Raw genomic sequence first — 18,970 nt, 5'->3', positions numbered from 1 at the left:
TGAAAAGTGTAAGGAAACAGGGGAGTCAAGTAAAATGTTACTAGCTGAAAAAAATACAAGGAGGTAGTGCAGAAACATGGCTGCATTTGATTCCACTACAAACATGTTGCAAGAACAGACAGCTAAGATTCCATGTGGTTTTAACATTTTTATTCCACATATTTTGAATAATTAACAGTGAAAAATTAACACTCTTGTTTTTTAGGAAATATAATGAATTTTTCTAACTATTGAACTTGCAAGGTCTACTGTTCAAACACTAGAGCTACCAGAAGATAGCCAAACACAGTGACCTCAGGTGTCAAGGTGAACAGCCAAACACAACTTCAGAATATTGTTTATAGACATTTTATAACTGCTTTTTTGAGAGTCTGAAAACATATTTGTTTGAAAGAAGTTGCACTTTTTTATTTACAAGTTGATAGCACTGCCAAAATGTATACAGTACAGAATAATTTACCATTCTATTACTTTCACTTGTAAGTCTAATTATTTTATAGAATCATTGCTATGAAAAATATAGCATTAGAGAAACTGAAAGACAAAATGAAAAACCATGAAGAAATTTCTGAGGAAAGAGTTATTTCATTTGTTTAAAGAGTACTTGTGAGCAGGGCATGTAATAAACAGCTTACTTTCCTTTATGTGATTTTTACTTTATCTATACAAGCACTCTCAGTTTGAGAACTGTTCTCCTTTGATACATTCCAATAGTTTTTCTTGTAATCCTGAAAACAGCAAGGTCAACAAAGACTAATTTAAGCACTTTTCAAAATAAGATAATATACCTAGATTTTAATAAATTAGGCATCAATTTTGTTACTATCTGCTCTATGCAGCAAACCAGCTATTGGTAAATAGTTATACAACAGAAGTAAAATACTCTTAACTGGATTTTAAGGCTTCACTCTGTAAAAATGACTTCTCTTTTTTTTTCCCCAGGACTTAAAATGTATTTTGTTTATATGCTTTACAAAATGCCATCAAATATTCCAAGAAAGGGCTTGACATCATTGATTTCATCATCAGGAAGATATCTAATGAAGATAAAGCAGCAAAAAAATTAAATTAGGTGTAGTACATCAAATCCTATAAAATCAGGAACAATATACAAAGTATAGTCAAGAGGCCAGAGAAGCAAAATAATTTTTAAGTATTTGCCTTTCTAAGAAAAGTTAATTGCTATTATTATTGTGAAAATTCATATTTAAAAATTAATGTTATAAATTAACACAACACCAAAAGGTCTGTGTTCCATAAGGAACTAAGCACTGGAAAACTGAGGCAACAACAAAATATACACAACTTTTTATTACCTGGGATACACTTCTTTTTCCTGTTCTTTTGTGAAAATAAAAAAATCCTCTTTCCTAGTGAATTTAGAAGAGTCTGAGATTATTTTTGAGATAGAAGAACCCTGTTTATTTTCCAGCTCTTGTGAAGGATCTGAATGCTTTTTCTCTTGAAAACTGGACTGCAGTATAAATATTAGAAAGTGCATATGGTTAAAATACTAATCAAAAGAGAAACTGCCAGATTGCTGAAGTATGTAGTACATAGATTTATATTGATATTAGAGTATTTGACAAGCATACGATAAATAGAATTATATACTTGGAAGACTTCCAGAATCACAATCTAATCAAGTAAATAGTTTTGAATTCTTGCTACATAAAGTAAATTCAAGTTCTAGTTCTTTGTATCATGAATATCACAGGATGCATGAGTGTTTGGATAACACAGAAAGACTTAGAATTTTGGTATTTCCAAATGGATTCAGAAGTCAGATACATTTACAAACAAAATACTCTAATTATGCGAAATTGTTACTGAAATATTTTTACTCACCATATTTGTATTTCCATTCTGTACAGATAAATTCACTTTTGATGTGCTATTAACAGAAACAAATGAGTTCTGAATATTGGTCTCATCTTGTAATGTGCATGAACTGAAATATCAAGTTGCAAAATTTAAGTATTTTTACAGAAGTGCAAAATAATTTTACTTTTCAGTTCAAGATTTTCTATTTATTTCCACCCACACTTAGAAAAAATAATTCAATAATTAATATTTTAGAAGTTGAAGTTTCACTCAATTTTGTCAGTGAACAACCTTCTATCCATTTAATTATACAGATACATATGAAATACAAACAGTATTTTTAACTGAATAAAATAATTGTAAATTACATAACTCTTACTCTTTTGAAATGTCATTTGTGGCTTTGCTTCTTGAATACTGGCAAAGTGGTTCACACTCATCTGGAATTTGAAGGCAGATATTTTCATGTTCCATATAAGAATGAAAGTTTTAGGCATTGATTCACAAAACAGTTGAAACCCCTTGTACATATTTTACATAATAAAATAAATAGTAGCTTGAAAATAATTTAAATGTCTTAACATCTGAAATATTTCCTCTGGGGTTTTTGGAGTAATGTAAAGATAAGCAGAGATAAGCAGTCAGATGCATTAACAAATGTGCAGTTGCAGGCCATCCAGAAAATTGTTAAGTATTACTTTAGCAGTATTCCCTTCTGTATTAGATGTGTCTCAATATAAGTGTCATTCAAAACAGAGTATTAAATCTGATGGTCAATTAACCAAAAAATTTCAGTAAGTTCTATCTATTGTATATGATAATAAATTATTCTCAAATAATAGTCTGTTCAATTATTTTTATGTAGGAAACAAATAATTTTGTTAAAATAACCTTACCTAATTCTCTACCTGTAAAGTTGCTAGCAAATACTAATTTCTCATCATCAATATCATCCCAGACATTCTCTCTCATTGCAAAGTCTACATCCAAAGCATCTGAAAAACAAGATCTGTTTTTATCTGTACCAGTCAAGTTATGCATTAAAGATCTTTTTCCAAGAGAAAGCTGTAATATATCCATAATGGACAAGCACAACAAAATCTGTTCTATGTTTTGCGTTTGTTCTGCAATACCCCATTCCAGCATCAGACAGTGCTGGAATCTTCACTCTGTTGTCATGTCTCTAATATGACTAAGAAATCCTGATCCAGTTCTCCCTTTCAACAGAGGAGGAGCAGCACAGGCTCTTAGCAAAAATCCTGTTCCACACACACTGGCAATACCAGGAAGGCACTGCTGCTGTAATTTTGGATGTGCACAGTCAGCACGGTGGAACGGGAATAGGTTGCCCAAGGAGGCTGTTGATGCCCCATCCCTGGAGGTTTTTAACGTCAGGCTGGACGAGGTTTTGTGTAACCTGATCTAGTGGTAGGGTTTCCTGCTCATGGTATGGGGGTTGAAACTTGATGATCTTTAAGGTCTTTTCCAACCTTAATGATTCTATGATTATTGCACAGACACACAGACTTTAAATAAATTCTAGGTTTAGGTTAGTACCATATCACAGTATATTCTTAATTACCTACATTTTTTTGGTATGTAATGGAAAGATATCACATTACAGGTGCAGTTAACCCTATAAAAATAGTACAAACTGATGCCTTACTTCATTATAACTATTTTTGTGCACTTTTTAAAATGCAGATGGCCCAATCAATATGGCCAAGGTTACCTGTTCTGCTACTATTCAACCAAGATGGTTTTTAGTCAGGAATATATACTACAACCCCTGGATCCTGTATTATTTGCCTCAAGATGTTCTATAGCTGTACTGGAGTATCGATCTGTCTTCCCATGATTTTATGCTTTTAACACAATCGTATCATACTATACACTAACTGCTCACCCCCACCCAGCAACTGATGATATGGCTATGCAACAGTCTTCCATCTTAAGACTAGGTAACAACGATAGCAGATAAATTGGTATGGTAGGAAAACATGAAGCATTAAAGGAGTAGGATTACAATCCCATCATCAAAATATTAAGTAAAAATGAAAATCTGAAATATAGCTGCCAACACTCAAGGTAGCATGAACTGAAAAATGTGTCAATTCGTTTCAGCATAGTGTTCCTTGTATCTCTGATTATAACGTAAATACTGGAGATGCTACTTGCTAGCCAAGTTAATCAAAACCTGATTCACATGAATCTGCTGTCACCAAATACAATGACAAAAGGAATGCAGTGAGGAGGCCATCATAGCTGTATACTGACAATGAAGACTGATCACTTAAAAGCAAATATAAAACCATCTCTGGCCTTTCCAGTGAAAGAGATACAGAAATGAATTTTTTTTTCCAGATAGAGATGTTTTACTAGTTATGAACTCAGTTACTGAATATTCACATTTTGTTAACTACCAAATAGAAGCTCATATTTCACTAACTTCTTCCAGAAGAATGGGAAAAGAAGAAAATACATAGATACAGGGGTAAACTACCTGTTGTATTACAAATGGCTTCAGTGAAAATACATTACAGTCATACCTTTCAGGAAGTTTTTATCGTTTTGGACCCTCATATATTTGACTGTTTTATTTATTACTGTTTTATTTAAAGGTACATCTAGATGCCTAGATCAAGATTAGAAATTCTTACCAATACCAGAAAGAAAGCCAATTAAGGCCACTGTATTTCCCTCTACATTCAGTATTCTATAATGCTACACTGGTCACTGCAGTGATTTTGGCAAGTTTGAATTCACAAGTATATTAACATAAAAACAGTGAAAATCGTAACTTCAAACATTAGCAATAACTTACTAATCTTCCCAGAATTCCAGGATTGCAGTTTCTGAGATCCTCCCAAGCTACTGACATTATCTACCTGGTGCACTGAAGGTGATGAAGACAACTGTTTATTGCTGCTAGGCCTATTAAAAAAAAAAAATATTTAGTGATATGCCAGCAAACCAGTTGCTGAAAGCTGCAAAAGAATTTTATTCAGAAAACAGTTTTTGGTTGTTACATCTCAACATACTATCTAAAATAAGACATTTCTTTTTTGCTACTTGTATTAATCAGTACCTTGGCAATGCTGGCAACAAAGATTTAGGTGTAAAAACAAACTGTTTGAGATCCACATTTTGAGCTTGATTTAACATCTGCATCTAAAGAAGACAGATTATTGTAACTGGTAAGATATAAGCATATTGAAAACAGTTGTTTTTTAACAATCTAATGAGATCATTAATACTGTACCAAGTTAACACAGTTCTTAAAGATATGTATCAGATCTTTCTGATGTCTGCTTATCTAATGTAATCAGTTAAAAAGGCTTGAATTACATGCTTCTAGTGAAGTTATCCTAGTACCTTGGCAAAGTCAAACTGGTTATCACTAACTCTCACCTGTATTAGCTATAGGCTAAATCATTCTCTATTGCAAGCCAAAAACACTGTGAGCTGGAAATAACACACTCCAATAACAAATGCTGTTCTTGTTGCAGAAATGACTATTTTAGTACTACATTCAAGTGTAAGCTATGAAATCTTTCAGCAGTTAAAAACTAATGTGGTTGGTTTTCTTATAAACAAGTGGACCTCCCTGTCCAAACATTAATCTGATAAATATCACCAATTGTTATAAATGAGGTCATATGTTGCCAAAACCTACTCAAAGTACAGTACCTTACAATGATGTCTCTGTACCTCACCCATCACATTCTATCAAATGCATAAAAGTAAAAACAGAGGACATGCACAGAAATGTTCCAAACAGCAGCAGAACCTCTCAAAGATTCCTGGTCCTTTGGCACCTTTGTAGTACTTTGCTTTTTGCATTCCAGACAGAAAAACCCAAACCTGAATGTTCATATTCAGTTGTAAAATTATCTCTGCAAACAAATATATGCAAATACATAACAGACTAAACCAAATCTATTCAATGGATGACTGTATTCAAATGAACCTTTAACCGTTTTACTGGGGGCACGGATGAAATTGAGTTCCTGCTCCTTAAATCAGCTAAGTACGTAGAAAACTTGGAATCTCCATTAATCTCAGACTTTGGAGGTACTCCAGTTTTACCTGTGAAAAATAATTAAAGCAGTCTTCAGATACTTTAGAAGGGATAAATCCTAATTATTTCCAGATCAGCAGAAACTTTGTCACTAAGCTTAGTATATTCTATTAAAAGATCCCAAGAGATCTAACACACTAATTAAAAGACTTAACACATCAATAGTTATATGAAAGTCTAACAACCTTGACATTCCTCTTAAATCACATGTGACATGTTCTGAAAAATATTATTAATCATTGTAGTGCCTATAAAAGTGTTTATGACTGCATCATAGTAACAACTCAGACCTGACTCTCTTGTCTACATTGGTCCTGTTAATGTACCTATTGGTATACATTAAGCTATTCTAATCTCTCTCTCTCTCTCTCTCTCTCTATATATATATATGAGTAACATAAATAGTAGATTTAATGAGACTCACAGCAGTCATGTCCACACACATCTTTATTTTTACAGCGATGGTTGCATTCTCTGTTTCCATATTTCTTGTAAGTAACCTCCAGTTTAGATCTGCCTCCTAGGTGATTATAATACAGAAATTATAATATTTAACTTGATATGTATTGTTGACAGACTACTTAATGAAGTAATAGATGGGCTAGAAGTTATCTAGGTCACTATAATTTTGTTGCCTTAAACAAAACCTTGGGCTACTCAAACAATGTAACTGAAAATATATTAATCAAAGCTACTGAAAAACAGATTCACAAATTAAAACAGTAATATTAGATACCGAACACCTATGATTTTTCTTACTATCAAGTTCAAAGCATTGCTCTGTAGTACTGGACAAGCAGAAGCAGTAGCACTGTATTTTTATTATACTTGAGAAATAAATAGTATGGATAAAGATTTAGCTCTCTACCAAAAGCAAAATGAAATTTATTGTTGTCTTTGGTATTAGCCAGATGTTGTGATCTGACTATTTACCTGTGTCTGCTTTTGCTGCTGGCAGACTTTGTGGTGAGCCATAACACACAGACAGTGAAGACTCAGCTTTTGGTTTTTGACTGGTAACTGCTTTACTTCCCACTGGTTTTGCTGTCAAGTAAAAGGCTGTAAATGCTTGCTGTATATCAAGGCCAACTTTGAAAAAAAAAAAGACAAAAATATTTTAAATTTTTATAAACTGTTTCTAAACTACTGATTACCTTCAGTTTTCTAAAGTATTTAAGAAAGTCTAAATGTTATTAAAGGATCATGGAAATTTGTTACAACTGTGTACCATTAAAAGCATGCTTTTATATGAACAGATTCTTTGAGATTAAAAAACTCAAACATTTTTTAAATTAAAGACATGGTTACTAGATGTGTAACAAAGCCAGTCCCTTTTACAGAATTTTTCTGTATTGTTTTAAAACTATGTTATCTATGGCTTTGCACTGCCATTATAATTCTAACTTTAAAATTGTACTACAGTCTGTGTGACAGGAGTATGAGCAGCTGGGTATTGGCAAAGTTGTAAAATGAGTATGGCTGTCGTACTTTTGAAGTTGACTGCTAATAAAGGTTCTGGTTCTAATTAAACCAAGAGTCATACAAGACAACGAGAGACACCATTTGTAAAAAGAGTATTTTTGTCTTTTACTAGGCGACGATTGCTGGAAAACCAGACATGCTTTTAATAAATGAGATTTCCTTCAAGTCTGAAACAGAATCAGACTTTAAAACAAGTAGAGAGTAGGCAAGACCTGCTTTTAATCCAACTTCACAGTTACCAATTTAGAAGAAATCAGCTGTTGTTTTGAGTTTTTCTAAAGTCAGTAGATTACAGATAGCCAAGTAGTAACAAAAGGACATTTTTTTCCTTCATCTCTGGTTAGAAAACGCTCCTTTTTTCCTGAGCCACAGGTTTAGCCATAGGAATACAGATTATGCCAGGCTTGATTATTGTAACGGTCTCAATATTTAATGTTTATCATGGAAGCACCAATGATACTTCACTTAATTGAGCACACAGTAATATTCTTTACAGGTGGGGCATAACAATAGAATTTAATACAGTCAGTCTATTTTTAAATTGTATTTCAACATTCTGTGCTTCAAGGTCATCACTGTCTCTTCTCATCTGCTGCTACAGTTCCAATTGTATGGAAATTGGGGGAGGGGGGAAATGTTTAAATCTACACACATTAAGGCACAGAATTTTCCACTGTAGAAATTTCTTGCAACTGAAGTGACAAATCCGTATCTAATACTTTTTTTATCACAATGCAAAACCTAACCATTCACAAAGACAGCTCTTCCCAGCATAAATAACCTATCAAGTTATCCCTGCTGAAAGTTAATTAATCTTGAAGGTGAAGGGCAAGAGACAAACCTAATTGTCTCAAATGAGCAAAATGCTCTCTCCTAGTAACAGATTTGATGTTTCCTCAGTCCATTAACATGATAGTAAATGAAACAAATAGATACATAATCAGACTGTTAGGTAATACTCAAAGCAGTAAAAAACAGGTAATATAATTTTGTTCCCTGATCAGTTTTATTATATTTTTTGCTTGATAGAAAGTGTTTTAATAATTTCTTCAAATTATTCTACAGTTGTTTTTAAATTAAAAGCATACCAATCAACCTACCATAATCAGAACTAATTAAGTTTATACTAATGTCCTCTGATTTAACAGCTCTTTTCACCTCAATTTTCTTCATCCAATATCCAGATTTCAGCAGCCCAGAATCCCTGGAATGTATCAGTAAAGTTTTGTTAGATATGGACAATGAAATCAAGACTGCATACTATGGCATCTGTAACAAAGTGAAAGAGCCTCTATTTTGTCTTAGTTCTTGGATTTTGCTTGATACGTGGTCTAAGAGTAACCATCCAGTAACACATGATTTATGGCTCTAAGAGAGCCAGGATCCCGCAGATCAGTTTCAGTTCTGACAAAAGTGCCAGACTTTGGCCAGAACTCATGTGAAGGTCACATAGTTGGAAAATATTTTGTTTTTCTTTTCCCGTTTGCTCCTAGCATATCTTAGCCAACTGAAGAATTTAATTCCTCTTCGGAGTGAAAAACAATTTTGGCAATACAATATAATTAAAGAAATACAGCTAGTAAGAGTAACAACTTGATAATCTAACTTTTAATAGAAATTTTACTTGGTTTATATTTATATGGAATTATTATTATGACTTTCAGAATATGACATCAGTGTTGTACAGATATTTCCATATATTCTGTATACTGATAGGCATGCTGGCATGTTTTTGGGGTTTTTAAATCTTGTGCAGCATTTTCAATGACTAGAAAATGCTATAGGATAATTTAGTACCATTTGCATCAGTAGGAAGCACTGCAAAAACTGCAAGTCATAGAAAGGACAAAAAACCAACACCTGTAAAACTGTGAGGCAAAAGAACCTGATCATACATACATAATTTTCTGATTAAAAATTACTTGGTTGTCAGCATCTCCCATGACCAATGTAACATAGTGAAAGTCTGTCGCTGTTCTCTTTGTCTGTAGCTGTTCATAGTTGGTTAATTTGATGGTCACTAAGATTTCAGCCAAGGTATCACTGTATTTTGGAAGCTAGGAAAAATTATATAGGAGGAGACGTAATTGCTACAATATGCAAAGCAAAATATATGCCCTTCCATAAATCTTTACTTGTTGATATAAGCACAAAAGTTTGATTTAAACAATTTCAATTTGTGATAAAATTCTTATGTTATCCTGATGCACTATTCTACCGTACTAATTGCCCACAGCTGAATATCCTAAAATTGATTAAATATTGAGAATAAATTCTACATTGAGCTCTTGAAAAATTATCCTCTGTTCAATGCAAAGACAAAGATGCAAGAAGAAAATGAACTACATTTTGGCATCCCAGCATTCCTCTATAAGGTACTTCAAATTGTTAAATCTTTTTTCTGAGAATAACTTTGAGGTACTTCATCTGGTATTATGTCAAATGAAAAACTAAAATAGAACTGATCATCCTAGTACTATTTCACACATTTACCGAGTTTTTAACTGCAAAGGTGTTTGCATTTGTACCAAATTTACAAGACACTTCAAAGGCTATTTTTCAAATCTTGCATTTTAGAAAGATACAGTGTCTATGTGACCTGTTTAAAGACAGAATGCATATCAGAACCTCAAAGGTCTTGATTGCACATGGAATTACACCCTTCCTTTGAAAGGGCACCAACTAGGTTGATGTAATAATTTACTGTTTCTCTATATTCCTTAGTGTGACATAGAAAAGAAACATGAGTTTATGCATCTTCGGTAAGTTTTATGTGGATGTTTTTGTTTGTATTCAAGATAGAAGAGACCTCTCAGACTCAAATATAATGCTAGAATGTGTAATATACAGGTTTGCACCTGTAACATAAAATGCTATAAATGAGAGAGAGAGAGCGAGAGAGAGAAAGAGAGAGACATGCCAATGTATTATATATAGGAAACGTCTATTCCAAGGCTTTCCTTAAATGTTTAAGAGTTTGATTATACATGCTGAGGTGGAAGAAGGACACAATATTTTGTAATCTCCTGTCAGCAAAGGCTCAGAATTTCTGTAAGTCAGTATTTGGTCTTTCATTTAATAGTATCAACATAAAAAATGTAAAATAAATAGAAAAACATTTACCTGTTCAATGTCAAGTTCATATTTTGGAAGATGAAAAACAGATTCTTTTATCTGGTTTCCAAAAGGAGGATGTCTGTTTAAAATCTGCAAAGATATAATTTCATTTCTGATACATTCAGCTGATCAGACATGCCAACATAAATGTAAATCCAAGGAATCAAAGTCACCAGAGTAGTTATGTGCTTAACAAAAGCCCTTACCACTCCTGGTTCTTTACTGGCAGTGATTCCCAAAATAGCAACATAGCCAAAAGAAAATTCCAATAGTTTTTCATGTCGCTAATACTTCTGTTCAGGTAGCAGCCAATGAACCAGCCAATGACTGCAAAACTCAGGTTTTATGAGATGACTGTATGTTTCCCCAGCTTTACTCAAAACAAAACAAATTACAAGAAAAATTCTAAATGTGCAGAAAAGATAAACCAAATCCCTAAAGCCAAAACAGAAGCACTGAAGTAGCACTGATTTCCTTTAGAAATCCATTCTATCTTCCAGAAGACTGGGAAAACTATTTTCTCAGAAAAGAAGCCAAGAACCAAACAACTTGTCCTGGGGTAAAAAAATCTAACTTCCCTAAAATACAGTGCTTAATAGATCATTCAGAAGAATTAAATTCTATTACTGTCTTTAACTAAAATTAGGAATAATGGAAATTCAGGATTCTCACCATTATCATACATTAAGAGAAACTGTAAATACATATTCCCTTTAATATTTTTTCTAACATCCCTAAAAGGAAAACACATATTGTTCTTTATTTAAAACCATGTTAATGATGAAATTCTAGAAACCTAAGCACCTGCTTTCCAAAACCAGCCAAAGCAGTGAGATCATCCACATTAAATTTGGTAGAACAAAACATCACACACATTTTCAGGGAAAAATAGCAGTAGCCACTTTTATTCTTTTATACTAGTGAATAAAAAAACCACAAACAACAAACCACAAATCCACTCAATTTTACTGGCAATCATATAGCATATATATATATATACTATATGGCTTTTATTGGTAACAGTATTAATATTCAATATTTTTCTTTTCATATTTATCTGCATACAAAACAATACATTACCAATTCAAGTTCCCTTGGGTTTGTTTCTTCTATTTTTTTAAATGATGTCAGCCCAGCATTTACCATAGCATTTGACAGTGATACACCTGTGAAAAAATTAAGCTTTATGCTGTTAAATTACAACCACTAATCTGCAGTTATTCTCAGCAACTACATTATAGCAGGTAAAACCAAAGCAGAAATCATAGATGTAGAAACACAGAAAGGATTCAACTGAATCCTCAACCTCTGTAAGGCCAAAGGTCAGTTAAACACCAGTCACTCGTGTAATGGAAATACTGATTACTAAGGCTTCTGAGATTAAAAAAATAACATAGTGAGAAAAGAGTTTAAAAATTAGGGATTTCTGAATATATTATATAGTACCAGTAAAGTTCTGTGAGTGCAAAAAATTCACTTAACTTCATGAAAATATAGAATAGGCTTAGGAGCCACACATGACAGAGGTCAAGGATCAGAGATCATAATATAGGCATCAGTGTAACATTTGATTCAGGAAAAGAGAGGGAACTGTCAGCAGACACTTCAAAAGATGCCTGTGAGTGGAATAAATTGAAATTTGAAAGTCAGCAATTCTTTGTAACACATGCTGCAAGAGCAATGACAGTGTAGGAAAAAAAGAAGGGGAGGAAAGGGAAAACAGGACAAAGGAAAGGATGTGTCTACACTACAAGTGCCATGTTTATTCCACTGATCCTAACCCCTTGTAAATGCTGAACATGAAGGCAGATTCCTCAGATGACTGTGTGCGTATCCACATAGACCCAGAAGGAGTGGAAATGGGTTCCCACCACACTGTACTGTGCTGAACACAAGCAAACAAGGCCCCTTGCCTTGAATCCACATGAATGAGCAATACAGCTTCTGCCCCTGACCTAGCAAGGCTGTAACATTCTGCACCATATGGATCTTCTGGTTTAGCTATTCCCTAATTTGCAGATCTCTCTACTATACTGTTACGTATAGAGTAGATGTGTCTTTAAAGAAGAAATACTGAGAACACTGCAGTGAGTTCTGCAAGCACGAAGATATGGTAAGACCAGGCATCAAACAGGAAGCTATACTATTACCTCAAAGAAGTACAACTACATTTTTATATTACAGAGGACTCCAAAATTTCCAAAATTTTTCAAGTAATAATGACAAATCTGCAGTTCTAGACAGAATTTCATCCAGTAACAGGATACAGCGATAAGAAGCTTATTAGAAACTTGTGATCCTCGTGTATAAGAGGATGTCCATGTCACTGCAAATTAAAGGACTTCCATGCATATGAATAGCAGGACGTACAGTGACAGCTGTTTGGAAAAGAAGGCATAGCCTAGTCAGAAGATACACAATCACACAAATGTGGAATATGTCCAAGATACCAAGATGAACATTAAGAACAAAGAACCACCCTGAAATACTTTGAAAGCCTGAAGAAAATTACTAAACAGATTAATTTTACTTTCACCATGACAAAATATTCTGACAACTGTGGTACTCAGTTGTGGCAAGTAAGTAATTAGGAGTCTCATTTCATTATGTAAGCAGACAACCCAGAAATTAGCAGGCTAATTAAAGTTTTGATTCTCTACTAGATTACACATTTATAATTTCTGACTAGTACCTACCAATTTTTTCCAATTGTTTAGACACATGAAGTGAATTTTCCCAAAGTCTGCACCTGAAACACTTTGCTAAAATTAAAGAGTTTAATAAAGCATAAAAGTTGTTCTTACATGATGCCAGAAAGTCAGATAACCCTGTAAAAATAAGATTGACTTGTATTAATCAAATAAATATAGATGATGATGACAATGATGATGATGATGATTATTATTAACAAAAAAAGGATTAAATGTTACCATACATCTAGTAACTCTTAAGCCATTTCTAAATATTCTGCCAGTATCTTGTGTCAAAGTAAAGTCTTGAATAGGAATGCATCCCAGCTGAGCCTGAATAAGACTGGGAAAAAATATATGTATATAAGCTGTACTGTATGCAAAGTATAGCAACATAAAAGTTTCTACTGGAAAACAAAAGGAAATTCAGAATAGAAACAATGAGATGCAAAATCGAGCCCTCCATAAAAAGACACATTTTAGCAGGGACTTCAACAGCCATAAAATGACAACTTTTCAATAAAAAGTAACTACACAATGTAGTATTTACCAGTTTATTTTCATTTCTCGTGTTTTTATCTTCCCCTCCATTGGAAACCTATGCATGAAAAGATACGTGTTTTCTGCTATCCATTTCATTTATTGCTAAGAAGATAATTACTTTTTTCAACATATATATTTTTTATACCTGATAGTTATTTTGTCCTTATCTTTATTCAAAGTGTTCAGTATTTTCTTCTCATTCGTTCTTAACTTAACATCCAGAAACTCTGCACAGCTGGAGATCATTGTAATCTGTAACAATTTAACCTTTGTTTTTCTTTGCCATTTTTTCTATAATTTCTTCCAACTTTTTTTTTTTTTAAAGTTTCAATTTTTTTCTTTTCTTAACACTATGACCATGAAAAGACGGTCACTTGGTTCTTTCCAATACTGACCAAACAACATTTATTATATAATAACCTTTATAGCAAGATGAAAGGAGAAGATTTTTCTTTCAGTTTTCAGATTACCATTCCAGTTGAAATTATGCAAAATCAACCACATTGCTAACACTTTATGCCATACAAAACAAATTTAAATAGTTTTTGCTATGTTATGTATTTAACTTTCTTCATACTTTAGTAACAAAAATAGTCATATGATAACAGGGATTCCATTTTTTCATGGCCAATCTGTTCTACCATAGTATTTTAATGGAAACAAAAAGTGACATAACAGTAGCAATACCAACCTGTTATCTGAGAGAGGAAAACTATTTAAAATAGAAAGACAATAACATTCCTTTGAAAGTAAAAGTTACTCTCTAGGCAGCTGATTTTTGCAATAAAGAATAACTACCAAACCACAAAACAACACAATGTTTTAATACATAAACAGAACAGCTTCAGCAACTTTTTATCTTCATAAGCAAGGTCAATGAGAGAAGAACGAGTTTGAAATTATAAGATCTTAGAATACAAAGCCTCAAAATATACCCCACAAGGAAGTTTAGATGTATTCTCTAAAACTTCATAATTTATATGAATAAAACCTGAGCTCTTTAAAAGAAATAAAAACTTTTGCTTATCTTTGATTCTGTTTAAAATCTATTGAACATATGTAAATTTTCTTTAAAAGGTTTAATTACCAATTCGTGTAAAGTCTCTGTTCCCTTAATTGTGAAAAATTGTTTCACTGTATCAAATGCAATATAATACCATGCCATTAATCTTCCAGTCTCTGTAAAAGAAGAATATACCTTAAAATGAGTAAGTCAAGTCTTTTTAGTGTATTTTTTTAAAGTAACGACATTGAATTAATTTTCTTGTTACAGGGCTTTATGAGATTTACCACTAGTGTCTCAGTATGTTATTGCCCCCAGCTGTCTGATGGATAGTACTGACCCCAGAGTGGCAGACCAGTTATGTTCTATAATGTTCTGCAATGCAATAACGTTCTACAATTTTCTCTTAATCTGCAACAAATTCTTCAATATTAAGAGAATGAAATTACATGATTTATTGAAGAAATGCTCATATATACTAGTCAAACAACCTCTCAGATTCTACTCTCTCCTATAATTGTGTACTCGTATTAATGGATCACAAGAATAGTTGTGACCCTTTGTAGTTCACAACTGTCTCAACATCACTTCTGAAAACTAGCTTATTTTTTAAAAAGTGTTACCTGTTGGTTTGAAATTATTTGCTTGATCCATCCTGATCAAATCAAAAGATGATAAGTCATTTAAGTTCTTCAAACACAGTTCTGTTGAAAATTTGAAAATACATGGCTTTTTAGTACGCACAGAAAACTTCTCTATGTACAAACTAGAAACACCTCGTCAAATTGCAACTAATTCCACTGAATTCTAGTAGAGGTTTTAGAATATGATCTTACTTCTACTAAAGCTGGCGGTTAACGCCTGGGGAAAGCTCACTCAAAGTTATTTGATAGAGGACAACCAAAAATACCAAAACCAAAATAGCAAAGTAAAAGAAACTAGATGCATGGAACATAGGCTGCCATATTCAATTCTGAATGACAGAACAGAGAGCCCACAGTATTTATACAAAAGATCTCCACTACGGTGTTAATACTTAAAATAGTTGAAATTTCAAATATCCACAGGTATTTATAACTCCTTAATCAGAAATGTTCATACTGCATCAGGTGCGTTTGTATTTAGTGAAATATCTGTATGAGGATGACCAAAGTCTCTTGCTTTCCTTCCTTTCAAAAGTGAGGTAATTAAAAGGCAAAAATTACATTAATACAATGTTCAGAAGAGCATTTACTTAATTATATATTTGCATTCTCTCTGGTTTTTGCTGTTGTATTATGCATTTGCTATATTATTCATATGCAAATTTAAAAAATAAATTTGGAACTAAAATAACAAAATAACTCTGAAGAGGATCTACTGAATCCTTGCATCTGAGGTGTGACTGATATTGCATCCAATGCTTAATGCACAGAAATCTCAGAAAGGCTGTAAGTCTTCCCATGATGCCCCTAAGCAAAACAAGTAATTAAATCCATAAGGGCCAAATTTCAGGTAACAAGCAAACTGCTCTAGAATGTTCATCTCCAATGCAAAATGTCATGGCCAGAGAGTGGAACTCTCAGTCCTTTTTCAGATTATTAATGCATTTTTTAATGACCAAACCAAAAAAAATCCGTAATACTCCACCTGTGCTATATTATTGCTGCCTAACATGCTGTAGTCATACAATTTGAAGCTGCTTCTGAACAAGGTGAAGATGTTAATATTTTACATATTTTGTTTTCAGGCCTAAATTCACAATTAAGAGAAGATGACAATTTCTGAAAAGGGCCATTTTCAAAGTATAGCAACATAAATTAATGACAGCAAATGAGATCAAAGGAATATTAGAAGAATTACAAGTAATCAAAATTAAAATGCTCTGCTCCATTTTTATGAGTATGTATATGGAGATGAGGTAGGTGGAGGCATTTTTTTCCTTCTACACAAGAAAAACTTTTCCACCAGCCAGAATCTACTGGTAGTGTTTCAAAAGTATTAATAAATAAATACAATCATTAGCACAACATGGCAAACTACTTTTGTTCTGTGAATCGATCTATTGAAATTCATGGAGATATATAATGTGGATGAACCTGCCCTAAATCTAACATTTTACTGAAAAAACAAAAGCCACTTACCTCGTAATTTTGCTTCAATTCCAATTTTATCCAATCCAGATGAAAAACCTTCATGAAGAGACAAAAGGCATTTTAATCTAATACAATTATATACTTCCTCCTCAATATTATTACCCATGAAAACCGATTTGCTGTTTTTTTGGGAGCCAGACAAATACCCCAAATTAAGAAATTTGTAAATAATTATACTGGAAATAAGTCAAAAGCCTGACATACTGTATCTAAGTATCAGTAAGTGGCTGTACAAAGCTAAAAACTGCCAGCATTCTCCTATGTAAAATATCAGAGCCCTAAAAAATTTCAGAAATGTCAGTGAGGAACTTTACATGTAGAATTTTCCTATTTCAGAATACAGGAAGCCACTTAAATTGTAATATCCATTCGAATACTTGAGGTACTATGTTCCAGTCCCATCTATAAACCTGTGAAAAAAACAACCTATCTCCAACAAGTACTCAATTATTTCAAAATCAGGTGTAGGAACAAAGATATGGGCTGGGCTGAGGACCGAGAGGCTGTTCTGGATAAGACAAACCAGCATTAAGATTACTGAAATATTGTTTGATAAAAACTATTAAATATTAGACAAATGTGGGTTTTTGTAGCAGCTGATTACATATTCAGCACTGAAAGGGACGTTATGACTTGACAGTGCATTAATATATGGTCCAATGTACTAAGGTAAAAATAAATAGATTATTGTGAAGCTGTAAATGGCTTCTTTATAATTTTTAAATGTTATACCATGCTGAAATTCCTGTTACTTATGTTAAACCAACTGAAACTTGTTCCTAAAAATGTTACAGGCCATGTTAAACATCATGTTTTTAATCCCTTATGAAATAATAGTCCACAAGAAAACAAAAGAAACATAAATACTGATCTAACACATCTTAGTGTAATAATTTAAATAAATTAAAAACCCAAAACAACAACAAACCATAATGAGATGGATTTTTTAAAGCTCTAATGTACAAGAATGTTGATCGTATCCATTCCAAAGCTACAGTGACATCTGTGACAGTATGAAGCACTATTTCTGCATTTAAGTGCTCGACAAGATGCTTGTGCAAACTAGAAAAATAAAAAAACAGAAGAAAAAAGGTAAGTACATTTAGCAATTAGTAGTAGAAAGAGTGCTAAAGCTATTTTTTGGGGATAAAACGAAACCAAACAAAAAAACCCCTCCCCCAAACCCACAAAAATTTTCTGTTTGGTTGGGGTTTTTTGGGTTTTTTGATTTAATGTCCAGCAAGCAAAAAAACCTCTGTCAACTGTGAACTTTCAGTTTGAAACCAAAGCTACATACATTTAAAAGCTACAGCACAGTATTGGTATTTTGAATATATGTGAGAAATTAAACCTTAAAATCAGCTGAGCAAAATTTCCCAGTTTACCCTTTATTGTCATAACTTTCCTATATATTTGTCTTGATATTGTGTTCACAACAAATGACTTCTGCAGACTGGTATTTTCCAGATTCTAATCTAAAAATTCAGTCATGATTTGGGTTCAATTCTTGCTTTTTGTATTTGCAATATGTTTATTCTGTTTCCAGCAATAATCTACAACTGTTTTAAAAATTAAATTTAAGATGTTCTAAAGATGTTTTTACCTGACAAAACAGAGGCTGTTAACTTCTGAATAGCTTGATTTGATTTTCCTTTTTTTTTTTTTAAAGTATGTTCTAAATAGACAAAAAAACTCACACCCAAACCCACCTGAAAAATAATTCTGTAGAAACCTGAAACCATTGTCACCTTCTATATGGTCTTATAAAAAATACTTAGTTACCTGCTCTCTATTATATCAGCACCATTTAACATCTGTATATACTTCTCCTTTGTCTTCCAACGAGTCATAATAACTGCTGTAGCTGTAGTGTCAAACTGAAAAACAAAATCACAAACAAAAAATGCTCTCTAGCTCTCAGCAAAAAAAAATATCCAGTTGAATGTGCATCACATACCTGTTGAAACCATTAATACTGTTTTCTTAAAATCCTTGTTGAAATGGCTGTTGGATGCCAACGCCTCTCTAACTTAAAAACAAGTTCTAACTCATTTGGGCAGCAAGCAGAACCCAGGATTCCAGCCACTGCTGGAAG

General features: G+C 32.9%; 1 protein-coding gene across 1 annotated transcript in view; it reads right to left on the bottom strand.

Moving 5' to 3' along the window:
• Positions 1 to 237: 237 nt before the first annotated feature.
• Positions 238 to 18,970, bottom strand: part of HFM1 (helicase for meiosis 1) — a 34,770-nt gene continuing 16,037 nt past the window's right edge. Inside the window, exons 16-38 of the mRNA XM_051625635.1 lie at positions 18,658 to 18,752; positions 17,804 to 17,937; positions 16,864 to 16,911; positions 15,364 to 15,444; positions 14,825 to 14,916; positions 13,883 to 13,989; positions 13,745 to 13,792; positions 13,440 to 13,537; positions 13,201 to 13,332; positions 11,585 to 11,670; positions 10,511 to 10,594; positions 9,287 to 9,444; positions 8,488 to 8,591; positions 6,839 to 6,994; positions 6,330 to 6,425; positions 5,795 to 5,913; positions 4,913 to 4,995; positions 4,649 to 4,758; positions 2,721 to 2,819; positions 2,204 to 2,264; positions 1,849 to 1,951; positions 1,317 to 1,474; positions 238 to 1,037 (exon numbers count right to left, since the gene is read on the bottom strand). Of these exons, the coding sequence (XP_051481595.1) occupies positions 971 to 1,037; positions 1,317 to 1,474; positions 1,849 to 1,951; positions 2,204 to 2,264; positions 2,721 to 2,819; positions 4,649 to 4,758; positions 4,913 to 4,995; positions 5,795 to 5,913; positions 6,330 to 6,425; positions 6,839 to 6,994; positions 8,488 to 8,591; positions 9,287 to 9,444; positions 10,511 to 10,594; positions 11,585 to 11,670; positions 13,201 to 13,332; positions 13,440 to 13,537; positions 13,745 to 13,792; positions 13,883 to 13,989; positions 14,825 to 14,916; positions 15,364 to 15,444; positions 16,864 to 16,911; positions 17,804 to 17,937; positions 18,658 to 18,752 (2,319 nt within the window). The 3' untranslated portion in view covers positions 238 to 970. The remainder of the gene's footprint in view (positions 1,038 to 1,316; positions 1,475 to 1,848; positions 1,952 to 2,203; positions 2,265 to 2,720; positions 2,820 to 4,648; positions 4,759 to 4,912; positions 4,996 to 5,794; positions 5,914 to 6,329; positions 6,426 to 6,838; positions 6,995 to 8,487; positions 8,592 to 9,286; positions 9,445 to 10,510; positions 10,595 to 11,584; positions 11,671 to 13,200; positions 13,333 to 13,439; positions 13,538 to 13,744; positions 13,793 to 13,882; positions 13,990 to 14,824; positions 14,917 to 15,363; positions 15,445 to 16,863; positions 16,912 to 17,803; positions 17,938 to 18,657; positions 18,753 to 18,970) is intronic.

Source organism: Apus apus, chromosome 7, assembly GCF_020740795.1.
Source record: "Apus apus isolate bApuApu2 chromosome 7, bApuApu2.pri.cur, whole genome shotgun sequence".
In the NCBI taxonomy this organism is placed as follows: Eukaryota; Metazoa; Chordata; class Aves; order Apodiformes; family Apodidae; genus Apus; species Apus apus.
This window is presented reverse-complemented; position numbering and strand designations above follow the sequence as displayed.